General features: G+C 41.3%; 1 protein-coding gene across 2 annotated transcripts in view; it reads right to left on the bottom strand.

The window, feature by feature from the left end:
* cckbra (cholecystokinin B receptor a) overlaps nt 1-17,751 on the bottom strand; it is a 35,604-nt gene that overhangs the window by 15,480 nt on the left and 2,373 nt on the right. Inside the window, exons 1-2 of one of the 2 annotated variants that reach the window (XM_061785682.1) lie at nt 16,982-17,316; nt 10,101-10,349 (exon numbers count right to left, since the gene is read on the bottom strand). In XM_061785682.1, coding sequence (XP_061641666.1) covers nt 10,101-10,349; nt 16,982-17,120 — 388 coding nt within the window. In that variant the 5' untranslated portion in view covers nt 17,121-17,316. Of the gene's footprint in view, nt 1-10,100; nt 10,350-16,981; nt 17,317-17,751 lie in introns of those variants that run through there. The other variant, XM_061785675.1, reaches the window with a different exon arrangement.

Genomic DNA, 17,751 nt, shown 5'->3' with positions numbered 1-17,751 from the left:
CAACCCGTGACCCTGGTGAGGATAAGTGATGGAGTGAAAATGGGTTAGATGCATTGGATTAAGCCTGTTTTGTTAAAAATGGATTGCTGTAATACTTTAGCAACTGTCAGCCAAATGTAAGTGCATGCCGAATTATCCTATTAAACTGCTTAGTCAGCTCATAGTTTTATTTATTGCATCACTCATGACTAACACCTTTGAGAAAGTTTGGGAAGATGATGTAACCACAGTCGTTTGCTTTAGGGAGGGTTGCTGATGCAAGAGTAGTTTCTCTCGTTCCGTGTAGACGCTTTTTTGCTCGCTCTGCTTGCTTCGCCTCGGTTTACTTCTTTTTTTTTTCTCTTGCTGATAAACTTGTTTTTCTTCTAAAAGAAAATATAAGCAGCGATTCCTGGATATTTCTAAACCTGTGGGACTGTACTTTTTGTAGATAGTCAGTTGTTGCCATATTCCAATATTTTGTGATACCCTCTCACCATTACGTGAGCGTGGCTTGCTAATTAGCACAAGCCTGCTATTAGCAACAAGACCAGCAATCACGATGCCTCCCTTTTCCACTGAGGACTATCACGGACTGCTGCAGAGGACGTCAATCCTGGAAACTAAAATCCACCGTCTTGAAGTGTATGTGGATGTAAATGGATGTAAATAGACAGTCGGGGAATGAAACCACTCTACCGATGTCTCAAAATGGTGAACAGAAGTGTGCTAACAGACAGTCACTTAGCTCAACAAGGAGGACGGATGTGGACTTTTGAAAAACGGTAATGCATCATCCAGCAGTTTTCCCTGGAATTTACTGGGACCAAAGCCCAAAGATATGGGACAACATCCAAAATGGAGGACACAACATAAATGAGAGTACCGCCACTAAGTTTATGGCGACCATAGCTGTACCACAAACTGTGAATGCTGAGACACTTGAACTTTGGGATAATTTCACCTGGAAAATCTCAAATTCCATGAATGCTGTCGCTCCTATTAAAACTAAGACAATCTTGAGGCGACCTAGAACACCGTGGAGAAGCATAATGATGGTAAAGACCTCTAAAAGTGTAGGAAAGCAGAACATAAGTGGAGAAAGATTAAACTCCAAATTAACTATGACCTCTACAGGCAAAGTCTTTGTCATTTTAACCAAGAGTTCGTCAGGGCTAGACAGCAACACTTTTCTGAAATCATCAGTAAGAACAACAATACTTGCACTCTGTTTGCTGTGGTTGACAAGCTCCCAACCCCCCCGAATCAGATCGCTCCAGAACTCCCAGCAGGAGATAAATGCAATGAATTTGCTTGTTATTTTAGTGAAAAAAATACAATCCATCAGGTTAAATAGTACAAATCAGCAAAATGATACTAGATCTGAAGCCACGCAGGAAAAGCTATTACCATGCCCGAATTTGATACAGTTGACCAAAAAAAAACTAAATAGACAAAACGGTTCAGCAGCTGAAACCATGAACAAGCCGACTGCTAATTGCGTCACACAAGCAGCGACAACTGCACCACATGGTATCATAAACTTGATTAAAGAAACTCTAATTCACAGCAAATGTTACAGCTAATAACTGCCACTGACATTAGCGGGGCTATGATTTACACGATTATGAAGCTCAGGGTCAATGGATGGATGCTTAGGTAGAAGGCTTTTAGAAGAAAAGGCCCAATGGTATATTATGCTCTAAAGGCCGTGTGCTTATAAAAGTGATTTGGATGGGGTGTATGGTTTTGCTGAGTAGGGTCTTCAGCAAAAATCAATAAACAATCCTGTGTATCAAGAGTGAAAAAGGATCCCTGCCCACTGGTCACTGAAGGGAAAGTTTAAGCTATTGAGGTTAAAAAGTGATATTTTTTTGTTGCACTTGATCCATGTCAAGAAATTTGAGTTCTGCTGATAAAATCATATTGCATGTTTTGATACCTTCCCATGGCGTGGTCAGAAGCCTCCGACGGCTAGTGACGGCTGACTCGTGCTGACGGTGCGTGCAGACACCTGGCTCATAGACGCTTACCAACTGCTGTAATACGTCCCTACCACATTACGCTGTCGAAATATGTAATTAATGGCCAAGACAAATTCAGCACCAGCAGACTTTTTCATCCACCTGCGAGGAGCATTTTTACTTCAGTTCGTCAGAAAGCGGCGCTCAAAACAAATGCAGTCACCTTTAATGGCGCTATGGTATGTTGGATTTGAAATTTAAAAAAAATCTCTTTCACCTATGTCATCGTCGGTCGTAAAATCCGTGTGTGTGGTACTGGTATGGTTGCAGGGCAATGCTGATCAACAGCTGGCTCACTCGCTTTTTTATTGGACTTCCAAACACATTTCTTAAGGCACTATTCATTCATTTTCCGTACCGCTTACCCTCACTAAGGTTGCTCGTGGGGGCACGCTGGAGCCTATCCCACCTTATTCTGGGCGAGGGGCAGGGTACACCCTGAACTGGTCGGCAGCCAATCGCAGGGCACAAAAAAAATTCGCACTCACATTCACACCTATGGGCAATTTAGAGTCTTCACTTAACCTACCATGGATGTTTTTGGGGCGGCACATGGAGGACTGGTTAGCACATCTGCCTCACAGTTCTGAGGACCCTGGTTCAAATCCGTCCTCGCCTGTGTGGAGTTTGCATGTTCTCCCTGTGCCTGCGTGAGTTTTCTCTGGGTCCTTCGGTTTCCTCCCACATCCCAAAAACATGCATGGTAGGCTAATTGAAGACACTAAATTGAACCGAAGGTGTGAGTGTGAGTGCGAATGGTTTGTTTATATGTTGCCAATTGGCTGGCAACCAGTGCAGGGTGTACCCCGCCTCCTGCCCGCAATTAGCTGGGATAAGCTCCAGCATACCCACGACCCTAGTGAGGATTAGCGCTACGGAAGATGAATCAATGGATGTTTTTGGGATGTTAGAGGAAACAGGAGTAGCCGGAGAAAACGCACGCAAGCACAGGGAGGACATGCAAACTCCACACAGGTGAGGACGGATTTGAACCCGGGTCCTCAGAACTGTGAGGCAGATGTGCTAACCAGTCGAGCACCGTGCCGTTAAAGCACAGTATTCTGATTAAATGACATTTATTATACAGTTATTTAATAGAGAATATAAAAACACATGCTCCTTCAAAGCCTATTAGACAAGCGGTTCTCACGTCTCACTTCGGGTCCACTACGGGGGTTCATTTCACATTTAAAGTGTGGACATTTTCCAAATGGATTTATGGCAATCACGTTTCAGGGAAACTTCACTCGCCAGTTATTGAAGCCTCCCTAAGACTTCAGTGAGTCACGCCTCATGGGTAGTTTGTTGCACACATTCACCCGGTACGCACAGGGGTGTGTCAGAAGTTATATACAGGAGAATCTGTGCACCTTGACAGTGCGCAGGCCAGGCACACGAAAAGAAGAATATGGCCTTCAATGCAGTGCCGAGGTGTCGGAGCACAACTCAAAATCAATTGACTGAAACAGAAAATAAATGGCAGCAGGTCAAGAGGGTGCAAGGGAGCGGCCCTACCACTGGCAGTCATATTACTTTTCTAGAAGACAAAAAAATAAATAGAAACATCTATTTTTAGATAAATACAATAAAATGTATATAGTTAATGATGAGTAAAGTTGTTTTGTTCACTTGTTGTCATGAAATCTGACATCCAATCTGGCATCTGGGTACTACTACCACTAATCTTTTTAAAAATTATTCCATCCATCCATCCATTTTCCGAGCCGCTTCTCCTCACTAGGGTTGCGTGCGTGCTGGAGCCTATCCCAGCTGTCATCGGGCAGGAGGCGGGGTACACCCTGAACCGGTTGCCAGCCAATCGCAGGGCACATAGGAACAAACAACCATTCGCACTCACAGTCATGCCTACGGGCAATTTAGAGTCTCCAATTCATGCATGTTTTTGGGATGTGGGAGGAAACCGGAGTGCCCGGAGAAAACCCACGCAGGCACGGGGAGAACATGCAAACTCCACACAGGCGGGGCCAGGGATTGAACCCGGGTCCTCAGAACTGTGAGGCTGACGCTCTAACCAGTCGGCTACCGTGCCGCCTTTAAAAATTATTATTATTATTATTATTACTTTCTAATATTTTATTTGATGCTTCATTTATTTATAGCATCCCCCGCCACAATTATTGATGTACATGACCTATTCTACTGCCTACAATGCTCTTCTCATGAATAATGTTCCAATTGAACTATTTATGTGGAGTTTTTAGGCCAAGAGGCGCCGATTGAAAGAAGATCAGTCATTTTGACGCATTGACTTTGAGAACCCCTCTGCATTTCAGCCTGTACAAGTTTATTGATGGCTATGTTTAACTGAAACTTGTCAGTCAATCGGAGAAAGGCTTCTCAGAGTAGCAGACATAGGAAAGTTTTGAAGATATGTTTAGAAATGAAGTTACTGTTTTACTCCAATTTCAAGGCTTTTTTATTTATTTTTTTAAAAGTAGATGTTCTAAAGGCGATAACGTGTACTCAGGTTAAAGTGCCCAACCAGTTTCAGCATTTTGACAGACTGTCATTTTTGGGAAAATATTGTCACATTGCTACTGAAATTGTGATGTCACTCAGCATGTTTTAAGTGGTAAAACAACACCACATGGATTAACTACATCATTTCTGATGTAGAACAATATTTATTGCTGGTTATGAGTGACCTTGCTGATCATAAAGGATCTCATTTCTAAGGTTGTGCAAATATCTTCTAACAGGTCTGTCAGAAATTGAACATTCCTCAAATTTGGATCCATCCAGTGAGAGAACTTAACATGCCAACTCCCAGCAGCTCAGCATAGCTCAGAAAGTGCACTCATTGCATTTGGCAAGCTTTCCCTCAGATACCCAGAAAAAATAGGATTGTTGAACTATATCAAATAGCTGTTCTCACATGAAAAGCCACACCTAAAGGAATCCAAGATGTGAAGTATTCCAGTCCATGCATCCCTTATGCTACGCTATGACTAAAAGCCTCGAGGATTCTTGCTCTACTTTGGCCAAATGGGAGACAGCTCATTGCCAAGTCACACTTGTGAAGACGCGTGACCGTTGGCGCTCTTTTGTAGCACGATGGTTACCCTCCGACAAGCAAAGTGAAGCCTTTTTGAGAGACAGGCTCTTGTAAGATGTCGAGTAATTGTCAGAGGGATTCTAGAGCTGCAGCACATTTTCAGATGGACTGTCAGCCATAGGAACAGGCGTCACTGCAAATTAGGACCAAAATGCATTCAGACTCAATCAATTTATTTCATTTGTGAAAGAAATCTAGCAGGTCAAGATAAAGGTTCTGTACAGCTCAGAGGATAGATGCCTTTTGGTGGTTCTGGTGTCATGTCTGTCAGGATTGCCATGGACTGCATAGTATTAGAACCACAACAAGTCTTCCTTGTGTCAGCAATGACTTACTGAAACCCACTTAAATTAATTAAACTAATCTACTACTACTTTTGCAGCTTCGTGTATGAAGAAAAGTGAGTGAGCCACCATAAAAGGCAGTAAAAGCATCAATTGTATTTATACTTACATAGCCACTGACACTTGTCAGTGTGCAGATCTGTGCATGTGGCACATGCAGCAGACATTGCCAAACATTGATGTAACAATCTGAAGAAACTGAATGCTTGCTTACACTTATCGGAAAGACGTAGGCTTACAAAGTAACTGGTTGTGTAATGTCACACTTGATGGGTGGGCAGGCAGTCAAGAGTGCCAACTACAAACCCCAATTCCAATGACGTTGGGACGTTGTGTAAAACCAAAGCCAAATACAATGTTTTGAAAATCCTTTAACCTATATTCAATTGAATACACGACAAAGACAAGATACATTTTCAAACTGATGAATGTTAGTTTTTGGGAAAATAGTTTCTCATTTTTAATTTGATGCCTACAACATGTTCCCAAAAAGCAGGGAAAGGGGAAACAAAAGAAGAAAAGAAAAACTACCACGCAAAGCGATAGCCATATCAACACTCAGTACCACCGCCAGCTTCTCTGGGCCCGAGCTCATCTGAGAAGGACTGACTCAAAGCAGAAAGGTAGACTACACCGATCTGATCGGCTTGATCGGTATCGGCCGATAATTACCATTTTATGCTGATCGGCTTTAATGTCATAATTCGCCGAGCCGCAAAAGACATTTACTCCGCGTCGCCATCGTGTACAGTCTATTAGAATCCAAAAGCTAGTTTATTTTTAGCCTTGTCGCTCGTCTTTTGACGTAGTACTGTAAATATCTGACCACCAATAAAGTTATTAATTCGGCGGTCTAGGATTGACAGCACGTCTCCGACAGACAACATGTAATCCGTGGATCAGACTACTAGAAAAAAATTGTCAGACTACTGCAATAAAATGTATTCTGATACCACCGCATCCCGTCTTTTACGATCACGGGGCTTTATCTTAAACGCGACCTGATACACTTGTTACCATGGCGATGACAACAATGGCTTGTGCCGTGTGTATTAGAAGTACACAATGGGGAAAAACGTGTGGTGGTGTTCAAAGATTGCTTTAGGTATGTTCATGTACTTTTAATAAGATACGGCTCACAAGCAGCCAACAAAACGTTATGTAGCCTAGCAAGCTAGTGCTAGCACTAACTGTTATACGTAATCATGCCGGGGTTCTGTCGAATTATGGTCTAAAGGTTCGGTGTATGTGAAATAATTTAATTACATGAAGTCCTCGAGTTACGACGTACTCGACCTACGACGTTTCGACTTTACAACGCCCGTGCCTCGTCCGCCATTTTGTCCCAGCACCATAGTGTTTCTGCTTAGCTAGTGCATAGTGCTCGTCTTTGTTTGTGCGCCGGGAGTATCTTTGCCTTTTTCGCCCTCCTTATTTCACACTCTCAGCAGTAATGGTAAGTCCAGCATCTTATTTTTTTATTTTAATGTATTTTAGTTTCTTTATACGAAGTGTTAAACTTTCCTACTATGGTCACCTGACCGTGGTCGGGAGACGCAGGGGTTAAGTCACACAGCTGAGCTGGGTGGTGGCAACAATAAAGGCACGAAGCACCGATTTGTTGCTTTAATGGCTTTATTAGCTCCTCTGCACATTCAACGTCAATGGGTCCTCTGCTAATCGCTACTCTTCCCAGGTCGCTGTCACTACACTTGCTACTGTACACACTCGCACCGGCGCGCACTCCTTCACAGTCCCGCCGGACGACACATGCGCAGTCCCGTCTCACTCACACAGACGCACACGCCCACACACACTGTGCTTGCTGTCACAATCACGTGGGACAATACCGGTAACAGAAGTATTTTGCCGTAAATTACGACTTTAACGGTGAAATCCGATTTACGCGGATATTCGTCTGACGTCGCCAGCGTAGGAACGGAACTCGTGCGTAAATCGAGGACTTCCTGTACAATAAAGTAATTAGAGTAAGTTACCACCCCATTATTTCTGCCATGTAATGTTGGTTTGTTTGACCTGACTGATTAGAATACATGACCTGACTAGAATATTTTTGAAGATACTCAGTATACAGTACACACAGTGAATGAACAACTCATTTAAATAGACACATTGCTTCATCTTGTGATTGGTTATCGTTTTTTTTTTTTTTTAAACTCGCTGATCGGCCCCAAAAATCCCAATTGAGTGAAGCCTATGGAAAAGTGCGCTGTAGTTCGACAAGTCCACATTTGAAATGGTCTTTGGAAATCATGGCTGTCGTGTGCTCTGGGCCAAAGAGGAAAAGGACCACCCAGATTGTTAGAGCATAAAGTTCAAAATCCAGCATCTGTGATGGTATGGGGGTGTGTTAGTGCCCACAGAATGAGTAATTTGCATATCTGTGACGACACCATTAATGCTGAAAGGTAACTACAGGTTTTGGGGCAACATATGCTGCCTTCCAAGCAACGTCTTTTTCAGATATACCCCTTCTTATTTTGGAAAGACAATGCCAAGTCACATTCTGCATGTGTTACAACAGCATGGCTTTGTAGTAAAAGAGTGCGAGTATGAGACCGGCCAGCCAGCTGTCCAGACCTGTCTGCCACTGAAATTGTGGCGCATTATGAAGCGACAACTGAGACCCCGCACTGTTGCGAAATTGAAGTTGTACATCAAGCAAGAATAGGAAAGAATTCCACCTACAAAGCTTCAACAATTAGTGTCCTCAGTTCCCAAACACTTACTGAGTGTTGTTAAAAGGAAAGGTGATGTAACAGTGGTAAACATGCACCTGTCCCAGCTTTTTTGGAATGTGCTTCAGGCCAAGTCAAAATAAGGGAACATTTCAGTTTGAACATTAAATATCTTGTTTTTGCAGTGTATTCAATTGAATATAGGTTTAAAAGGATTTACAAATCATTGCATTCTCTTCATTTATATTTTTCACAACATCCCAACTTCATTGGAATTGGAGCTTGTACTTTTATGCAAGCAATTACAAAATTCACTTTCCAATTAATGTACCCTTTAACTATGGTTTAAGGAGCCATTTGGTAAAATTGGCGATTACATTAATGGCTCTGCCGTTATCAGATTTACAGCTATGCAAAGCATAAGCTTGCTCTTTAGTGTGACAAAAACATTTGAGAAAAGCATTAACCTGCATTGGTACATTAATTAGACTAGACTGCAATAGAAAAATAAAATTGCTACAAAGCTGTTCTTGAATGGGTCGGCCACAACTATAAAGAGAAGTGACTGATCACTAAATTAAAATAAATAAATAAATAAAAATAAAATCCTGAATATTTTTAAATATTAGATCAACTGGTAACTGGTCCAGTGGTGTACCCCGCCTCTTGCCTAAACTCAGCTGGAGTAGTCTCCAGCTCACCTGCAGCACTGAGAACAAGTGCCATAGAAAATGGATGGATATGTAATACAATTGACCAGGGTTACCACGTTTTTTTTCTTTCTTTCCTTTTTTTTTTTTTTTTTTTTTTTTTTAAATTAAGTGCTACTTCCAACAGTTTTATACACACTTCTGAACCAAAATTGCTCAAATCATCTAATAATGGATATTCATACATGTATAGACACTGATCATGCAACAAAAAGACACTGGTTTGCTACAGCGGTGCCATGAGATACGAGCAGTCGCTCGTCCAATTTTGACTTGAGAAATGAGTACTGTATGTTGGCAGTGAACTCCCCACACAATACGCAGCACTTGCAAAGAGTGAACAATTCCCCCCAAAATTTCAAGATGTTTATGACAACTTCCAGTTTAAGTTAAAACTAAACAATTACACCCTGTGTATTTAAAACTACCACACAGGTTAGCCTTTCAGTCCGCTACCTTAATGCTAACGCTAAATAGCATCGGCTGCAGTGCTATATATATATATATATATATATATATATATATGTATATATATATATATAAAATCCTCTGTCTGTGAAGAACTAATCTACTTTACGTGCTGCATTGATGAGCTCGGAGGAGTTGAGACTTCAATAAACAGTACCTGTCGGTCTCATATTGCTCCCAGGAGGCCAAAGGGGGCATACTGACCGAAAGAGCAGCACAATGGTCAAAAACACTCTTTTTCATCATTTGTTTTGTTTTATAAAGTACAATACTATTGAGTGCTATTTTCCCCAGTTAAAAAAATCGTGTAGTTTTTTTGGGCAAGGCTGGAATAGATTTATGGCATTTCTATTAATTTCAATGTTTTGTGTGTTTTTTTTAACAGGCCTGTAGGCAACTCATGTGTTCCTTCCTTGGGGGAGCAACCCATGTTGGTGAGCCCTGTAATAGCCAAAGACAACTTTTTCAGGAACCAACTGTCTTACAACTGTTGTAAAAATGTATTTAAAATTAGTTTTTCTTATTCATACAGCAAACCTAAGACTGAATCAACAGCATCACTGCTGGTTGCAGCAAAGTTGTGCCCGCCATTTGCATCCGTCTAATTTCTAGAGCGCTCATCCTGATTAGGGCTGACTTTGGGCGAGAGACTGGTCAATGACAGGGCACAAATAGACAAACTTTACCAATTTAGAGTCTTCAGGTTAGCCGCTAACATGGTAAGAACATTCAAATTCGCCATGCTGTCCTAATCAGCACTCAATTGTTCAGTAGTTGCAGCCAGAAAGCAGTGTTCTCACCCATGAAGTAGCCGACAGTCTTGCACATGGCCGCCCCAAAGATGAAGTCCTCTAGGATGTTGGGGATGAGCGTGAAAGGCATACAGAAGATGGCCATCATCAGGTCGCTGATAGCAAGCGACAGCAGGAAGGAGTTAGTGACTGTCCTCATGCGCTTGTTGAGAATCAGAACGATGATGATGAGCAGGTTTCCAAAGACGCCGAGGAGGAAGATGAGTATGTAGAGCACAATGCGCAGTGTGTCCATCTCTGCGGAGAGACCATAACCACAAATGAGATTTACAGCATCTTATTTCAGTTCCATTTAAAGAAAGTACAATGCGCATCTTGATTGACTGCACACTCAATTAGAAAATAGAGTCATTCATCAAAATTATTTCTTACGCTTGGGTCCACGGAGAAAAGATGACTGTATAAAATGTCAGAAGATAATTGGTACATTTATCTCAACTGACAAAAATGCAGACATTGTCCATATGCAGGTTAACATCTGACAACTATGACATGCCAAACACTAAAATGAGGGAAAACTGAGCAGCAATGGAAACCATTTGGATGTAGACTCCAGCCACAAAATAAACGGATTAAAGTGTCTTGATGTCAATATTTGCCATCTTGATGAAGCAACAAACAGGGTTGAGCACACTGCTTTGGTAACCATTTGTCAAACTGGAAAGGGGAGAAAAAATTTAATATCGCAGAGTTTGAATCAATATTTGCAGACAGGGCTTTCCCCAAAAGATGGTAAACCGCAAGTAAAGAGCTTTTTCACCACCGGATCGCCGTTGATCTTTTAGGGGCACTTCACCTCGCTCGGCCCAGCCTGTCGCTGCCAGTCTGTTTGACAGTGAAAGCATGTGACAGGACGAGGTCGAGAACGGCCGAGCGTCGCGCTGACTGAGCACGCTGATTAACGATGGTGACGAGGCACAAGTCGGAAGGTCTGCGGCAGAGCCACGAGAAATATTTTGGCACAGGAAGTCACCCTGCATTGCATCCAGGCCAATTATGATTAATCATCAACTGTCTTTTACATTTGGAACTTGCATTTAGGGATTACCCATCATGCAGATATTCACACCCAGTGTATGTTTTCCTAAATCTGTGATTTCAATTAAATTCAACACTAATGTATTGTTAAACTATTACCATAAATTAGGATTATAAACTGCAATTTTAACCCCCTGCGGCATACATACAGGAGTGTCATGTCTATTACCTCCTCCAACTCCCTAATACTATGCCTATCATGCTCACAGGTCCTATGTGGCATATTCCACAATTGTATTTGGATAGATTCACATTTCTGTTTAACAAGCTGCAGACCAGGTTTAGTTTTTTGCTTTTTTTTTTTTAATGACTAAATGAAAACCAAAAGTTGATCTTTTTAGGATGTGCCATGAAGTTGGAACTTCACATTTGGCAAAAGAGCCTCATGTGACTTCATCCCCTGCTGCGACACTGGACTAAACGGTGTTTCACCTTCGCATAAAAAGTAATAGTTTGTCTATGATCATTGCAAAAGTAACAACAGAATGACAGGCCACCGCAGAGAACATTTTAATCACATTTCACCCTTCACTAATGCTGTATAAAAGTGCTTGGCACGTGTTCTACCACAATTGGTGTTAAAAAATGTTTTTTTAAAAAGACTAGCTGCTCCACAGATGTCAGAGATGGGAGATCACCCAAGTAGCACTCAATTTTTTGATAGTGTGGTCTGAAATGGGAATAATTATTCATCGAGCACCAGCACAGTGCGAGAATATGCCGGCTCCCCAGGGATTTACCAGTCCTAGAAAAATCGCCTTTGCTTGCATTGACTCCCTCAAGCCTGAAAACTGTATGCCAGATCCATAAATGTTTGTTGTACATAAAAGGACATATTCCAAAGTGTTGACATTGAAACACACAAGCAAAGCTTCCAAATGCACTTCATGTCTGACTGAGGATCATGGCTGGCTGCGCCATAATTCTGCTGCCTCACGGGGGTTATTAAAGTTTCAACAACCTCATGTCGTTTGGGCAAGGATGAGACGCTTCAAAGCAGACTGCCAGGCATGATTGACTGGACCAAATAACCCTCTACAAAGATTATCTGGCAACGAGCAGTAATAATAGACGAGGCCACAGCGCTATATTTCTGTAGTTATTGTAATAATTGTCAGTTTTGTCCAAATCTGATGCGGCACTCAATGATTATGAGCTTCAACACATTGTCCCAAAACCTGCAGTTTACAAGCCCAACCATTGCTTTAACAGATTACACTCTTCAAAAACTTTAAGGGTTTATTAGACTATTCTTGTAGGACTTCTAGTTAACTCCTGTTTCAATGGCATGACAGTGCTGGTTTAAACTAATTAGCACAGGCCACTTTGGTTCGATTGCTTTAAGACGGGATAAATCAATTTTAAACAATGGACAATCCTTAATTTGCGTCCCAATAATTCATTCCACCACTTGTTCAGAATGCTGGAGCAATTTTCTTTCAGCACCAAAATTGAACGATTCTGAAAAAATAAGCAAAAGGTGAGATGATGGGCACAGACGGAATGAAGTCATTCAAACAACAAGCATCCAAACAGTTGTCAGCCCTCTACAGCTCATAACACCTAGAAAGCATTGTTGCACTTTTTCTTATTTGTGTGCATGTGTGTGTGATTCCCACAAGATGCTGTGATGAATTTACCAGTGTATTAGATTTTACTTGCTTGGCATTTCAGACTTCTCATAACTAAATTATTGCATTAGCCACTCACAGTACAGTTAGTCAATTCCATGACCACAGCCTTGAATCAAAACAGGGCTGCAACTAACAAGTTACTCTATCGATTAATCGGACTGCCAACCTGGAGGCACTATAATACGCAGGTATACAGATCCGCTCCTCAGTTAGCTACAGTAATATGTCATTTTTCACAGATCAATATGCCTTTGAATATTGTTACGTCTTCTGTCTTCGTGTGCTTCTCCACTGTTTGTGTTCTAATATCGCCACAATATTGCTATTCGTTAGCCTGTCTATGGCATTTCCCATGATGCATTACCATTCAGCGAGAAGGCTTTAAAGACCTGTTTGCTGGTTTACTTCAACATTTCCAAGAATGCCAAATGTAAACTAATACTGACCTGACTGAATGCAGCCCTTTAGAAGCAGGGGGCCATTTTTAACCGAATAAATGTTTTTCACGCTCTTAAAAAGCGCAGCTTTCTTAGCGCAGCACTGTGGTGGCAGTTTAGTCCTTTGACATTATTCAGTGAGTAGGCTGCACTCATTTCAGTAAGGCAACTTACTGATACAGCAGTATTCAACTCAATTAGTTCTTCCAGTGTTCTCCCATGGGGGGAATAAATTGATCCTCCATTGCGTGGACATTTTTGGATGCTGCCTACAGCTCATGGGTAACATTAACGACAACCTCAGCATATAGTCGATTACTTACAAGGCCTCATCAGCGGGGTTCGTTCATTTGGATATTTCTCTGATTTGTCAGCAGGTGAGAATTTTGAGTCGCTGTTAACAAGGAAACAGTAGGAAGCAAGAAACGTACTGTAGGCGTGAGCGCACATCTATTTAAAGGGGAGCCTTTCTCAGACAAGCGGAGGCTGAATTACAGCACTGCAGCCTTTCTGGAGGATTAGAAATTGTGTAAATTCTGCATCCACTACGCTACCAACAAACAAATCTAAGCTGAAAGGGCCACAATGTTCATGTGAACCTTCTCCACTGTGCGCATATTATTGCCATAAAACCCCCAAAATAAAATGCCAAAATCAAATACATTTCAGAAGATAATCCATAACATTTTGGATGGGAAGGAAAAAAATAATAATAATAAAAATTGCAAGAATGCATTCTTCTTAGTCTCAGATATTTTCCTTAGTCTTAAGTCTTATTTGTCGTGGGGGATGCGCCCAGGGGCCCCCAAATGATCAGGGGGCCTTGGCAGTGACCCCCTGCTTCAAACATTCATACACATTGGGGAGATGGACATTTAGGAAGATGTGTAATTTGGCATGTGATTATCTAGTACATCAGTGATTCCTAACCACTGCTGTGGCAAATTAATGTGAAGTGGGAAATTATCCAGTTTCACTCAATTGGTCTTAAGTTTCTCTAAAAATAATGCATCTTTGTTCATCTATGCCAGCAATGAGTCTTGATAAGCAGAACAATGAAATGCTCTTCCATGAGATGGCAATTTAGCACTGTAGTGTTATCTACTTTATGACATTTGCTTGGTAGTTGCCGTCAGATTCTTTTCTAACGTGCATTGGCTCAATAAAGGTTGGAAAACACTGTAGTAGAGTATCTATTCAAGTTTCTTTCTACACTTGTCAATTTTTGGGGCTCTTAATGACCAACTGTACTGTATGTTGAGACATTCTGATTGACCAGGCCAGTCAAAGCTTTAAAAAAATAATAATAATAATTAAAACAAATAAATGCCAACGCCACACAATCAAAAAGTGGATACACAGGTTATGTACCTTCTGCCATCTAGCAGAAGAGCATGAACGGTTTATGCCTGGCACTATAGGTCACCAGCATAGACAGAAGATACAGTGGTGCCTTGAGATAAGTTTAATTTGTTCCGCGACCATGTTCGTAACTGTCATCTCAAATCATCTTTCCCCATAGAAATGAATGGATGTAAAGAATCAGTCTGTGCATCGTTTGTTTTAAATCAACTCCTGCTGCTCCTTCTGGTGTGCCCACCTTGGCCACAGAGGACAGTATGTGTCCTACAGACAAAAAGGGTCACTACTACTCTCAGTGAGTCAGTAAGTGCAATATATTCAGTCAGTTTTCCCAGAGAATAAAGAATATGCCTGAAAGTATTATTTGTCTACATCCTGTGCCACAATTGTGCCCAAATATCCATTGCTTAACGGGTTATAACACCATGATTATCAAATCATTAGCCTATCCATGGCGTTTTCCATTACATGTTAGCGTTAAGATAGCAGGGCATTCCTGAGACAGTTGTTTGGTTGACTTAATTTATTTTTTTAACAGTAAACTTCAACTGGGAGTGTCATTAAAATAGCTTGAAACCTCTTTTTCAAATAATTGTTAATCTGAAGTGCTGCTTATTGTGGAGCGAGTCGAGTTAGTCGGGTCACTCCTATCTCAAAGCACTGTACAATTTGTACTAAATTTGTGCACAAGTTAAGTGACATCCGATCATTTCCTGCGGCAGACCAGATCTCTCACAGAACACTGGTTTTGAATCACTGGGATAGACCATATCTCTCATGTTGACACATTTTAAATACAATAAACCAAATGTGGCTCCTTGCCTGATTATGCCTTTGGCTCCAGCAAGGTGCAGCTCTAAGTGTCAATTGTCTTTGTAATTAACAATAGGACAATTAACTTCCTCCAGCTCCAAGCAGGAATCAAAAGTCTTGGGCCACTGTTCTCAAATTCCTTCACTGGCTCTCCACTTCTTACAGGACCCAATTTAAAGTCCTCACAATCACAAAGCCTTTCACTGAGAGCCAACAAGCTCAGGTTATCAAATGTCATGGTGGTAAAGGTGCCCATTGCCTTTACAATCAGTTACATTTTGAGGGATCTGAAGGTTTTGGAACCAGGCCTTTTAAAATTATTTTAAACTGCTGATGAGTTCTAGACGAGTTACCAATTATCTTAATGTCACCTTTAATCATGTGCAGTATAAGTCACTTTGTGGTATCTGTATGTGAAAAGTGCTATAAAATGTGCTCTAACATATTCCCCAAATCTGGCCCCTGCACAACTATAGGCCTTTTTACCACCTACCAACAAGAACATAAATCAAAGTCACAAGCAAGTCTCAAGTCATACAAAACCTTCAAGTCTCAAGCAAATCCCGGGACAAAAAAAAGTAATTACTTGGTTTAAGCAAGTCAAGTCATACAATTGTGCTCCAGTTGCAACACATATTGGAGTGGTATGGAGTGGTAAAATGTTTTTTTCACACCTTACAAAAATTTAATGAAAAACAGAATGAATTTGACACCGAATTGTTGTATTTCAAACTCAATTTAACGCCTTTATTTCTGACCAAATTATGCTGTTTACTTTGTGCCGAGAGCCTTGTAACTGCTACGGTTCTTAAGAGAACACCATTAAACAAAAGCCATAGATATTTGCATCTTTTTTCACCTTTGTGACATAACCTGTAAACCTCATTTGAAAAAAAAATGCTAATCTTTTCGAGAGAAGTAAGAAATAAACAGTAACGTTGTTTTCTTACGTGTGCACTTCAGAATAAGGGTGGTTGTGTTTAGAATGAATCTCACTGAGAAGCACCGACTCTGGAGAAACGACAATAGTCATAAGATTAAAGGTTTCATACGCTGTGGTCTCAATGTTAAAAACAGTGCAGACCGCTTTGATCACAGAGCAGACGTAACATTTTAATAAACACATTCAGTAGGACGAAAATTAGAGTCACGCGTAGCTACTCACAATTTGTCCTGTACTTACTAATAGTGGAATACACTTTTGTCAACGACTTTTTATTGCAGTGATCGTAATGTAAGGTGATCCGATACAACAGACCTACAACACACCTGGCATCTTCTCACGCCGGCAAACGTCTCCACACCTTTTTCTTTTATTACCACAACTGACCGCTAGCAACGCTGCTTCATTTCGTCTGCATTTAGGGGTTGGCATATTTTCTACTTTCTGCTCTCACTTCATTAGTAAATGAGAGAGAGGGGGGGGGTAGTTTTTGCGAGCCTATGAAGCGAAACGCTCCTACAATTATAAACCGTCCCACCCCTATTTGAATTACTTAGCTGTACGAAAGCGTTCAAATTTGCATAATTTTTAATCGTCCCAAAACATGTTTGACCAGCTAGCTAAACTGTTAAATTTGCTTACCTGTCTTTTGTGAATTTTGGAGTAACGGATGAATTTCGACGTCGTTGTCTTTAATGCGCGTGTTGCCATCCCCTTTTTGCAGACATAATCCTTGAATCCAAATTGTATTATCTTTGGAGCTCCTTCCATCGTTGCTCATGCAGGTGGCTCCGTCACACTGGCGAGTGCGCAACAATGCAGATTTCCAACTCTAAACGAGATGACTTGTCAAGTCATGTAGTTCAAGTCAAGTCTCTTGGCTACCAAGTCTAAAGTCAAGACCAGTCTTCAGTATTTGGTAAGCAAGTCGCAAGTCAAAACTGGCAACTCGAGTCCCCACACCTCTGCTACACAGCTTCCACTACCTAGATGCTAACAAAAAGAAAATGGGAAACTCCATTGGCTCAAGGGCTAACAATTAGCATCTGTGTGACAGTGTTGTTACCCTATCAGCAATGACTATCTGAACACAAACGGTGGTGCAACACAGGTAGACAGACTCACAGGCACATCTCCGTGAACTAATATGACTGTCGTACTGAGAAGCCGAGAGGAGCTGAGTATATCCGTATGTCTGTTTTATACTGCCTCCAGGTGATCAAGGCACGCACACCAGAATAGGCAACACAACGGAAGGAGAACGTGTGACAAAATGGCTAATGTCTTTACAGTTCGTTTTAAGTATATTAGAGTGCAATTTCTTTCCTCACAAACATTACAAATATTTTGGGCGGAGGCTGGAACGGATTAATGGCATTTCCATTCATGTCAATTGGGGAAAGACGGTTTAA

Source organism: Phyllopteryx taeniolatus, chromosome 1, assembly GCF_024500385.1.
Source record: "Phyllopteryx taeniolatus isolate TA_2022b chromosome 1, UOR_Ptae_1.2, whole genome shotgun sequence".
Lineage (NCBI taxonomy): Eukaryota > Metazoa > Chordata > Actinopteri > Syngnathiformes > Syngnathidae > Phyllopteryx > Phyllopteryx taeniolatus.
The sequence above is the reverse complement of the archived record's forward strand: the minus strand, read 5'-3'. Positions and strand labels throughout refer to the sequence as shown.